Genomic DNA, 12,817 nt, shown 5'->3' on the forward strand with positions numbered 1-12,817 from the left:
GGATGAGGTGGTGTGGGATCACAGTGTACAGGCATCAGAAAACACATCACACAGAACACCTTCTCACCTCCCACAGCACTACAGAAATGAGGAAGAAACTAATTTGAGATCCTCGACCAGAGAGGAAAGCCCCAAAAACTGGTGCCAGCAGTAACCAGCCTGACAGGATGGTTCTAGTGAAGGACAGAGCTCCTGCCCGGGGCAGTCCCTGTCCTGCACACACAGGGGACAGCGCTGCTGCCCAGAGCAGGTAACCAGAAGCTCCTTCTTGTCTACAGACCAAGACATCCACTACAGTGGCTGAGGAGAGAGCAATTCCCACAACAGATGTGATCCACCCTCACCCTGGATGGATGTTCTTCACCTCAGCCTGTGCTGGACCACATCAAGGTCACACATGCCAAAATCCCACACCAAATCAGGCTTCACAGGAATTAAACTGCAAAGACTTTAACATTCCAGAGCTGAGGAATTGCCTGTGCCAGAACAACACTGTCATATGAAAGCAACACCAGCATATAATTGAAATAATTTATTTACCACTAGAGCACCACAAAAACAGACATACAATGTGTTAAAATACAGAGTAATCAATCACCAAAGTACAACACAGCTGTCCTTTAAGTTCTTTTTTTTTCTCCTTTAAACCATGCCAACCATACAGTTGTATTAATGCTAAACACATAAGAAGTGCTGTCCTACCCCACCCAGCTAAGTGCTGTGATTCCCCCTCAGCCCCAGTCAGCCCCTTGGGTCTGATCTTTCAAGATGCTGAACATTTCCCATCAGTTCTCAGGTACTTTGCTCAGACAGTGGCAATCACCTCGCCAAAGTAAGGCCCTGTAGCACAAAGCACTTGACCTGTTGCAGACCCATCTAAAGATCATTTGAGGGGTTCTTACATCAGACCTGAGCGGTGCTTAGGACTCACTTTACCCCACTCTGTAGAGGGGAATTTCACCCATGAGTTCTGCATATTGTAGGATCTGGCCTAATACCCTTGGTAGTTGAAGGGAAATACATGCCTAATGAACAAGAAAAAAAAAATTGTAGGAGCGTTATAATAGAGAATTTAAAATATTATCAGTGCATTTTGAGGAACACTAGAAGTTTGCAAAAAAAAAATCAATCTTGGGGCATGATTTACAGAAGTAGTGTTTTATGCTTAGAGAAAAACTCCAAATCCAAGTCCAAATTTTCAGCTGCATCCAGGGCACAGTGAGTATAGTTGGACAACTATGCTGTCTCCTATTCCACTTTTTCAAAACTGGTTTTGAGCTGCATTCCTATATCAGAGAACTGCAAAAACATTTTTAAGTTTTGTAAAATGTGCTCACCCTTGTCTTCTCTCCCATCCAACAAAAATACAGCTCTCATACTGAGCCTGATAAAACTAATTTCGCTGTCATTATACAGCAAAATCCAGAGTATGTATTACCCTGAGGAGTTTCGCTGAGTTCAGTGCATCTTCTCACTGGAGTTAAGTCTGGCTCAAGCAAGTGTTAGCAGGACAGATTTTTCACCTGGTCCCCTCAGCTCACTAAATACATCAGAAGTCTAACATACCTCCTCCTCTGAGCTGAGCCAGTGGGTGGGATTAGATCATCTCTAGGGCTATGCTCCCATCTAGGCAGTAAGCACAGGCTCCACAGAAGCCCTGAGAAGCTGCAGGTGCGAGCCACCACGGCACCTCAGTTTTGCGTCAGCGTTCTGCTGAAGCCAAAGAAACTGCACTTCTTAAAACTGGAGCTGACAACACCAAGCTCAGGAGTGTTCTCCCAACACCGCTCAGGACAATGGCAGAAAATGTCCTTCTCATCCAAGCAGAATGCTTGTATTGCAGGTTTCCAGCTTTGCTCTGCAGAAGCATCCATCATGTGAAAAGAAATGATTGTTGCTTCTTCATGATTTTTTTTTTTTTAATTTAGGTTGGGGCTTTTTTTTAAATGAAGTATGTGATGTGATTTTTTTCTTTTTACTCCCTCTATAATATGAAAACGTATAACAACAGCAACAAAACTTTAGGACCCCCATGTTCCTTGTTTTTTTAAAAGAAGCTTTAACATGAACTCAATTGAGAAAAGAATTGGTAAACTTGCAAAAACTCAAGGGTCTGATCCTGCCAATCCTTACACACACCCCAACAGCCTAAAGGGGCCTGCTGAGCCACTGCAGAAGTCAAAGGCAAACCTCTGTGAGCTGCAGCAGGAGCAGCCCCACAGAGGAGCTGCAGGACCGGGTTCCCGCGTGCCAGGCCGACACATCCGAGTGCGCTCCGATCCCGCTCCTGCCCCGTGCGGGGCATGGCGCGGCAGACGCTCCCTACAGCCTCCTGCACAGTGGTGAATGTCATTCTCTTCAAGGGTTTGCCTTGCCTCAGCCAGGCTGGGACATCTCTTCACTCAACACCTTGCTCCCTGCCCATCTGTTTGAATGTCTACAGCCGAAAAGAAAATCGGAAGGCCCAGAAATCCGAACCGCATCGCGATCCAAGTGATATAAATGGGGACAACTGGAGAAGGAGGGGATGGGGGGGGGAGGGAGAGATTGCTTTAATCCATCCCTTTTTATAAAACAGAAAAACAAATGGAGTCAGGTAGCTTATGTCATAATGATGAACAATATACAAAGCACATGTATAGCAATTATTATAAAACATGTATTTGTAGTGCAAGTCAAAATATAGGGACTCTACTCATACTGGCCAGCTAGAGGGAAACACATGATTCTGAGTGATCAAAAAGAGCCCCAAATTCAAATTCAAAGTCATGAGAGCTGACAGTATTACAGAGTACAAAAATATGGTGAAAATTTACACATTACACATAAAGTACGTAATTTTTTAATAGTTTACAAATAGAGATCTACAGATATGTTTCCAATTAAGCTGGCTTCTACTACCCACCTATTGTAATGCTCTAGGTATGGTTACATATACCAAAAGAACAAAAAAATCCCATAGCATAGCTATACAGCAACATATTAAGGTCTGAAGATTAGACCAGTACATGTTAAATATTTCACTGGTTTACTAAACTGAAATTTTAAATCATTTACAGTAAAAAAAAAAAAAATCTTATAGACTTGTCTTTGAGACTGAAACAGAGTGTCCTTTATTAGTAAATTATTCAGTATTTAAAACAAGGGTTTGAGACCTTACAAGAAGTCTCTCTAGGCAGCTGGCATGAAAAATAAGGTATTTTAAAGGCAGAGTTTGTCAATAATGTAATAACTGATTTCTATTTTAATCGAACTAAACTAACCATTACTTTTCTGATTCTTTTGAGCTTGTGTTCCTTTAGGCTTTATATGTATTTCTGGCAGCTTATTTGGTCTCCACTTTGTCCACATTGGCTTTCGTTTTCGTTTTTCCAATGGCGATACAGAAATGTTCATTTGATAGTTTTTACACACAAATAAATAACGCACTGTTAACTCTACAGCTAAGAGGAATGGGTAGGATGCTTATTGCGTAACAATACAGAGAGATCAAGTAAGGCATGGGACACATACAGCAACTCCACTTCATGGGATTTTCCTGTTTTTTTCCTTTCACATAGTAACACTAACAAATTTCTTCCAGTGTTTATTTTTTAAAAGGTTTCTTTTTTCTTTAACTTTGCTTCTTGTCTATCTCACACTATGTGTAGGTGAAATGTAGGAAAAAGCCTTCAATGTTTTGCTTCAGATGCCAGTTTAAAAAGAAAAAACAAAACAAACTTTCAAACAGTTCAGACTAGTACCGCTTTTTTTTTCTTCTTTTTTTTTTCTTTTAACACTGATGAACCTGGGTTTTTATTTTTCTTTCTTTCCTTCCCGCTCTCTCTTTCTTTTTTTCCTTGGTTATTTTTGTTTTTTTTAATAAACACACGTCATGCTGTTTCAGGGATATCCTCTAGCTGCACTTGCAAGACTTTACAATCATGTTGGACAGCTGTTCGATTTTGGGTGTTTTTCCAATGTAATAGAGGATGGTGAGGGGTTCCAAATCCTGGGACACACAGCATGGAGAGGCAGAAGCTTCTGGATTTATGGTGTTATACAAGCTGAGTACCTAGGAGGAGAAACAAAAATAGACAGATTAAAGCAGCTACCTCTAACAAACAAACTGCTTTCTGCATCACTTCCTCCCACAGCACCTGAGAGAATGCCCATTGAAAGCAGTATGAAGATTCCTGGATTTTAGGGGTTTTTTATGCTTTTCCTCTTCAGTCTGGCATTCACAATATGCCTGAATTTCCTAAGGTTTTGTCTATACAGTCTTAAACCTCAAAGCTGGTACATACCTGGAATCTGCCTCTAAACTGTTGCCATTTGAATCAACAGGCACATTTTATTTATGAATACAGAGCAAATGGAAAGCTTTTTATCTGTTTCTTCAGGTTGTCATTTCCTGTTTACAGGATTTTGGATTTACAAGGGACCAAAGAGAAAAGGGACCTCTTCAGAATAGGCACTCCCCTTCTTTTACGCTCTGGCTATGTTAATTAAGTCCATTAATGCCACCCTGCGAGCACCAGGACTCAAGGTGCAGGTACTCCTGGTGAGAACCAGCTGCAGAGAAGTTATCACCAATGCCACCTTGGATTCCTATGCATGGTTCCCTGCAAGGGAAGCATGTAGGGTTAGCCACTGATGATGCATAGGTGCTCCTGCGGATGCCATTAATGCCTTAGCCAAACACCAAGTGACCTTTTCCTAGAACTTCCACACAACATTTGCAGCTTAGAGAGACAGAAGATCTGTTCAGGACAGCAACACTAACTACTTTATTAGGCAACTTCTGGCTCCTTGGGCATTTATCCAAACCACATATTTGTGACCATGACAGTTACTCTTCCTCTTTCCTTTAAAAACAAGTGCTGTTCCAAAACGCGTACACTGTTACTCCACACCAGCACAGAAACATACTCACCTTATTTATACCTCTGCCTGCTGACATTGCTAACAGTACAATGTCACAGCCAGTGACAGCTACAAAGGGGTCTGTAAGCTCAGGAAGAACATGGTATCATGGTTTCACCAACCAAAAGGAACTCAAGCTGTCCCTTGGACACAGAAGAGTTTTCCCTGCTGGCTGACATTGATCTGGTATTTTAAGGGAGGCTTGAAAAAGGGGAGACATCATTCTTAATATGGACCTGAGGGTGAAATTCTTACTTTATGACAACTATGATGCAAATGTCTGTCTCTTGCATTTACTGTCTAGACATCCTTATTGATAGTTGAGAGGAAATTAGCACTTCACAGCAGAATACTACTCATCCTAAGGCAGTTGGCTAAAATACCACATGTAATCCCTAAAATAAGAAGTCCCATCTCAGACAACTATGACTTGGTTCTTCAACGTCCCAGACACAAAGTCCCTCCTTCACATATAAATTTTCAAAGTGTAAGAATATATCTTTTGAAGTAAAAAAAGGACATCTATCAGTATATTTCCATGAAGTTCAGCATGGCAGGTGCTAACCTTGAAATGGCAGGTCATAAAAGTAGGTGATGACCAGGTGGTACCACACAGCCCTTTTGTTACTCTGAAAGTGCCTCCCTCAGTGCCTTTGCTGACCAAACTCATTGTGCCATCTTCCCCTCATGCTCTACAATGAAAGCCTTTTCCAGGCCACTTCCAAAAGCTACATGCTCACAAAAAGAATTCAATCCAACCATGTGTTCATATCAATGAACACACAAAAAAAAGGGAAATCTCTGGGGTCAGTACATTTCTCCTGCTTCAATACTAGCCTGAGGCCATGTGTGACTTCCTCTATAGGCCCACATTTCATCCTTAAGAGTTTGAGACTGACTTTGGGCATTGGTGCTGATATCAGTCCCAGAAACATAGCTCAACCTGCAGTTGCTGAAAATGAGTGAATCCATTACTTACTCTGCTGTGCTGAGTATCTGAGCTCCATAAATAGGGGCAGGCTCCTGCACAGAAATTAGCATGGTATCCTTTAGGTTCATGAATCCATTTCCAGCCAAGATCCCTCTTGAAGTCAATATAAAGTGGACGCAGACAGCAATTATCCTGCACATTCCTGGGAAACAAAATACAAACACATCGGTCATAACAAAGACAACATAGGGAATAAAGATAATCCAGTTGCTTGCTCCCTGAATGATCCTTTACAGGCAGGCAAGTCTGAGTCACAAAAGTTCTCAACTAAATCCAATAAATTGTAGCTTGTGCTGTAACTGAAACTGGATGCTTAGACATGGCAGGACTTGCTCATACAAAGCTAACGGCTTCCCTGGAGGATTAGTCAAGTGTTTTTCTCCAGGTCCTACAGAGGAGACTCTGAGTAGGTGAGCAAAGTGAAGGTGTTAATTTGGCTCTAACTATGGGGCTAATGCATCTGGGAATCATCCCAGATGGAACTGAGCTTCTGCTGTCGAAGGTCACAGCAATCTGTCCCTGTCTCTGTGGGATTGGAGACCGCCAGGCAGAGACCTGCTGCACACAGACCCCCTGGGTCTGAGAATGAGGGTCTGTGTTCTGTATAAATGCCAACTGTAAAGAAACATGATAAACAACTGCATGACACCTCAGGCTGGCAGGACTGTGTAAGAGTATTGGATGTGGAGGCATAGTTACCTAAAACAATAGGCAGCATCTAGAGCACGCTTCTTCCGCCGACTGGGCTGTTGCGACTCAAGTCTGTAGGAGGGTAACAACATTAGCAGAAGATGTGGGGTCTTCCCACTGTATTTTTTCCTATTGGACTTTAAAGCTTTCACATCACCACTGGAATATGTGTAGTCATCAATACCTTCAAAAAATACATTTTGGTGATAAACATTGTGTTGCTTTTTCTTCACAAATTAAATAAACCATCTCTTAAAAAAAATCTCTCAGAAACTGGGCCATGATGGTATCAGCTGGGCATGTTTACTGGGGAAGTGGGGGCAAATTTCAACCCAACATGCCTAAGACATTCACAGTTCTCATGTTATCTATTCTATCAGCCCTCCCACATTCACAGCTGTTTAATGGCATTTCAGCACATTCACTAGAAACGTTTAAATTAGTAACAGAAAGGTAATTTCAGTCACTGCATCTGCACTGCTTAGTTTCCAATGCCCTAAGCAGTGATTCTTTTGCTGCTTCAGTTAGAGCAGTTTTCCCAACTTTTAACAGCTACCTACCGTTTAAAACCTCTTAACACACTTAAAGCTGCTCTGGATACTTCATCTTCATCTCCCACTCTTATTTCTATCCCATTAGTTTTCTCCATCATAGTCACTCTTTTCTAACACTTGTAAATTCTCTTTCATTGCCAGTTTATTTAAATCTCCTAATTTTCCCCAGAAAATCAGCTATTCTAGCCTCTTCCTTTATATGGGCATGGCAAAGACACTGATCAAAGTATTTCTTCTTGAAATGTCAATCCATGGCCTCACATTTTGTATTCTCTTTGAACACTAACTGCCTTACTAGCTTCTTATCTTGGCAATAGCACAGGCAAGAAACTCAAGACACTGGCCTTTTATAGGAGTTGTGTTATGCCTTTTGTTAGGACCCTTTAGAAAATCACCCTCCCCAACCTGATACAACTATCTAAACAGTAAAAGATACACTATTCTTTTTTTAACATATGCAATTACAGTGATCAAACATCATACTAACAGTTTTTTTTAAATGCACACAATGGCTTTAATCATATGTACAGTACATGTATTTACTTACAGGAAAAAATTCCAAAGCAGTGAAACAATGGTTAGAAAAACTTAATGCTTGACAAGGAATATAGCCAAATACTCGAACCACAAGTGAACCAAATCATGATACACTTCAATAAATGAGAACTTCATTAGCAGAATTTAGGTTAAAATTGTATATAATACATATAATAATATAGTTATAGATTCATATGTACTGGTGGATGGTAACTATAGTACAGCCAATTAAATATAATTTCCCTTTGTAAAACTGGAAGTTTAATGACTTAAAAACACAAGAGAACTTATATGTCCTTGATATATTTACTCCATATCACCTTGCCTGATGTCCATAAAGAACACATATATCCATAACCCTCACTAGTTTTTTAGTGAGTTAGGTAAAAAACCCTGAATAGTTTTTTATTTTTTAATGCCCACTCATTCCAATCTTTCCTAATAAGTCTGACTCATTACAGTACTATGATGGAGAACAAAGGGTTTATTTTGAAACTACTGAGCTATTGTCTCACTACTATCCAGTAGTGGACGGCAAACTGTGCAACAGTCTTCACTAAATCCAAAATTGTGTGTATATCCTGTGTGCATGCTGCAAACTGTAACAGAGACTCTTAAAGAATCGAAGCTGCATGCGTGGAATGAGACAGCTTATTCATGACATCTGATTATAGAATTGGTCAGGTGATATAGTTCTACCCTTTGTGTCTCTAGTACCATTTCCTATCAGCTGAGAATCATGATTCTCAAATGAGCAAGTTTTCATCAGCTGAACGCCTTTTAGGAGGCAGAAACAGATTTTGTTTCCTTCCTCAATTAGTGGGTGCCACAACGTTTTTAAAAGTTGGGGTTTTTTTCTATTATTACCTGCAAATCTTGCTTCAAGCTCCTCACTTTTATTTGGGATGATATAATTATTGGAAGGCACGAAGGTACAGCACGGACAATGTAAGCTTATCTTAAATCCAAGATTCCTGTCTGCAAAACATAAAAGTGAGTGGAGTTGGTTTTTACATGTGGAATGACTCCGAAATACTCCTGAGTTAATGGAGGAGCAAGTGGGGCAGGAGGGAAGGCAAAGAGCACTTTTTGTCACCTCTGTGATGGAGCCACTCGTGTACAGCCTCAGTGACATCAAAAGACAGCCATTCTCCTTCAGCTCTTGTTTTAACTACTTTGCTGTCAATATAGCGCTGTCCTGGTGATGATAATTCTTTAGATTTTAAAACCTGCAAGAAACAACAAATAAGATTGCCTACAGGTTAATATTTACCTGGTTGCTTTTAAAATGGACCACTAACATTACAAAATAGCACAAAAAACTATTACAGCTGAAACCTCTGTGCAGCAGATGAACATTCATGCACATTTTCAGAAAGAAACTTCTTAAGGTGTGTAAGGAGAAGAACCATATACAAACACCCTAATGAAATCAGCTTGTGCTCCGAGTCAAAACACACCGTCACATATTCCTTCATGAGGGAAACCACACAAAAAGAACTGCCCTGAAAACTTATCCTGTAATACAAGGGGTCAAGACATCACAGTAATCATCAGAAGCAGCTATTTGACCTTCTTCAGTAATACTTACACTGGCTAAAGCATAAGATGCCAAAGTCCAGGCTGTACAGTGTAGTCTGTACACCGAAGATACCACACTGCTCCCCTATAACTAACCTGTATGGTATTGCCTTATTCCCGCTTCCAGCCTTCCCTCTCACTACAGGTGCTAATCACACATTAAACTGATGGCCACACACAGATTTGTACAACAGGTGAGGCTGCTTCCATCCAGACTTTGATGCCAGCTGTATTTGTATTTGTGTTGAACGCTTCAGCAAAGCTTCTACTGACCAAGCAATAAAAAATACCTGTAGAAAAGAAACCCAGGCCCTGCATGACTAGAATTTCAAGTGCCCACAGTCTTCCTCCCAGGCAAACAATTCAGTGAGTGCCATCCCACATACAAGCATAGCCTGCTATTATTTAGCCTAACTCTAGGACAAAAAAAAATTGGGACTTTTGGCTGTTAACAGGTGTCTGGTTTTCTGGTTATTACTCTGCTGATAGTTTTGTGATGCAGGGATCTGGAATGCCATGCAACATTAAGTCAACTCCAATCAAGATACCACACAATAACATCACTTTGTAACTTTTGGCATGCCAGCTGTGCAACTTCATATATTGTTTTGGGTTTTTCCTTTCTTTAAGCATCCAAGTCCATCTCCAAATGAGTAACTGACAACACCTCATTGTTTCCTCCTATTTTCTCAGCCCAGAACAACCTGACATCTAGCAAGCACTGCTGTAATAAAATCATGAAAACGCATAATACATGTAAAGAAAAATATTTCAAAAGAGGTGTGAAACTATGTCATCATGATAAAATCAGGCTTTTTGTAATTAAACAGGCTTGGAAAGCTCAGATTCTGTCCAGCATGTGGAGTCAGCATGTAGATTCTCCCTATTTATTGCAAGGCAATTCTGGATCTCTCAAAGGCCAACACCGTGTCTCCTACAGTAACATTTGTCATATGAAAAGAACAGCAACACGACAAGCTCCTTGTCTTCTTTCTGATCAACACATTTAGCAAAAAGCTGTGAGAAGATGCTGGTTCAAGTCCAGAAGATTACTAAGGGCCCCTAGTAGGCGATGCTGAGTTCCCCAGTAGAAACTAAGGGCACTCAAACAGTGAACATTGGGACTCCTTTTTATGAGGTAACCTTCAAACAAAGTGTCTGAACAACTGTTTACAGAGAGTCTGGCAGCAGCAAGGGGACTACCATTGCTCAGAAGTGCCAGAGGGATGAGAGAATCGGTAATCAATGCTGGGAAAGTCCCAGAGAAGTACAAATATAACTTTGCCTTCCCTTTGGTCTTTATCAGGTCAAGTGTTTCTGAGGATGTAATGCAGCTGTCATTCTGCAAAGATGTGTTAGGGCTGGGGGGGGGGGATGTGTGAGGCAAATGGGACACAAGAACTTGGCTCATTTGTCTTCCTTTCTGCACAGTCATATCTTTCCAAAGACTCCAGAAACTGCATACCTCAGTTTTGGCAGTGATGTAAGGACTAAAAGTAAGTGATGTGCCAAAAGCAATCTCCTGATGTTAACTATAATTGGTCTTAGACATATTCTGAATTCACAGCAGCGCCTTGGTATCAAAAATAACATGTATTTATCCCAGTCTTTACCCCATTTGCTACCAAAAGACACAGTCAAGGGCTGGCAGCATGTACCTGGAATGAAAGGCATTTGTAAAAGTACCAGAAATCATCACTGCACATATCCAACGGTACAAGGAAAATCCATCCTCACTGTTGAGCTGAACGACAAGGAAAGTGTTGGCAGGTTTCAGAACTGTATGGCACTATGGGACAGGATGGATGCTGTGGATTGAAAGAGCTGGATATCATCCATCCTGTGGTACCTACAATATCTGAAAGTAAAGTTTCTCTCTATGTTGTTTATGCAGCATGTTCAGGAAGAAAATTATGAATAATGAGGTAAAAAGTCACAAACTAAGTATGAGAGAATTTCCACAATTGACATCATGGGTTAAACAGGCACTGGCAGTTCTTAAGCAAAAGGCTGTTAAGTGAGATGAGTGTCACATTTAGTGAAATTAACTTCAATCTCCTTCTCTTGGGTTAAGTATCTTTATAGTGTGAGGGTGATGAATGATCTCAACAACCTGAGTACTTGTAAGCAAGAATGATCTTCTAGCCTCACCATTTCCATCTTCCCTGCTTTTTCTCTTACATTGTTGCAAGTGTGGAAAGCTAATGGAAGAGAAAATCTTAGGCTGGATCCTCAGAGTCCATTTTCTTCCACAAAATAATCTGATTTTTTTTCCTACACTGCATTCTATTTCCATCCACACTGAAGCAATTGCACTCTATACAGTGGTAAACAAAGCGGCCTTTTTGTAGGAATCTCTCAGAAATTTTTACAGCTACAATATATTCTTCAAATGAGTCTTCCAGAAATTACTACATGAAATAAGCATTTTAGGTTCTCTCTGCCATTTCCCCCCTTTGGTTTGCTTCTTTTTACTTTGCCCTACATTTCTGGTTTTAACCTTTCCCATCAGCAACAAACCTTTTACTTCCAATACACCCTCAAGCCTGTATCCTCAATGCAAAGCTTCTCTTTCAGTGTTTCCAGTCCTTTCTTCCTACTAGATCAACTAATTTAGTTTCAAAAAAGAATAAAAGCCTTTTCTGTGCCTTGCAGCTTTTGTGCTTGAGCTTGTCTACTTCTTCCAACCACACTGATTGGTCTTAGAAGAGGTACTACCTTCACCTATAAACATTGCCTTGCCTTACCTATAAACACCACCTCACCTTCATGCTTGGCCCATCACAACCACATCAAACACTGCTATCAGAACTGCTGCTGCACAGCTTGTACCTGCAGGAGCTAAAAGAAAGCCTTTGTGCACAAGTTTTCAGTGCACTAAAAATATTAACAGAAGGCAAGGGGGGGAAAAGAAAATCCACAGAAGAGAAAGTCAACTGAGTTAAACTTCCCCTTTAATCCTTTCTTATTTCCTTCTGGCAGCTTACCCAAACACTCCCTCATAAAGAGGTAGAAGGAGTTTGGTCTGACTACAGGCCATGACGTGGAAGGCTAGGGTTTTCCGGTGGGGGAATCCTGTGCATCACCCACTGCATGCAGAGACACACATCCCATCATTTGCATGAGCAGGAGACAGAGTTTCCACACAGGCAGCCCCACCTCCCTCACTGAGGAGCGACACATCCCAACACCTGCACGCACAAGCAGCTGCTGATGCACGACGGCTGCGCTCGTGCGGGTGTGAGCATGCACACCTTCACATGTGCCCCAGAGAGAGCTCAAAGCCAACAAACCCAGGTTCTGGATGTGGGGATGCCTGCCCAGGGATAGCTGCTTACTTGGTCTTGCTTCCCTCAGAGTGATAATGTAGCGCTGCTGTTTCAGTAAGTGATTACACAGGGAACAAATGCATATGACCACATGCCATCGGGATGAGCTGAACAGGGAGAAGTGTTACCAAAAGGTGATCCACCAAACTTCTAGACCAGTATGCAGAGTCATTTTCATTCAGTAGCAATGCTCTAAATTCTAAGAACAATTTCAGGTTTTTTCTACCCCG

The 12,817-nt window shown here is 41.2% G+C and overlaps 1 protein-coding gene across 1 annotated transcript in view; it reads right to left on the bottom strand.

The window, feature by feature from the left end:
* Window positions 1–517: 517 nt before the first annotated feature.
* The window catches only part of TGFB2 (transforming growth factor beta 2), a 61,046-nt gene continuing 48,746 nt past the window's right edge, over window positions 518–12,817 (bottom strand). The window contains exons 3-7 of the mRNA XM_010393585.2: window positions 8,774–8,906; window positions 8,545–8,655; window positions 6,596–6,770; window positions 5,885–6,038; window positions 518–4,054 (exon numbers count right to left, since the gene is read on the bottom strand). Coding sequence (XP_010391887.1) covers window positions 3,896–4,054; window positions 5,885–6,038; window positions 6,596–6,770; window positions 8,545–8,655; window positions 8,774–8,906 — 732 coding nt within the window. The 3' untranslated portion in view covers window positions 518–3,895. The remainder of the gene's footprint in view (window positions 4,055–5,884; window positions 6,039–6,595; window positions 6,771–8,544; window positions 8,656–8,773; window positions 8,907–12,817) is intronic.

Source organism: Corvus cornix, chromosome 3, assembly GCF_000738735.6.
Source record: "Corvus cornix cornix isolate S_Up_H32 chromosome 3, ASM73873v5, whole genome shotgun sequence".
NCBI classification, from domain to species: domain Eukaryota; kingdom Metazoa; phylum Chordata; class Aves; order Passeriformes; family Corvidae; genus Corvus; species Corvus cornix.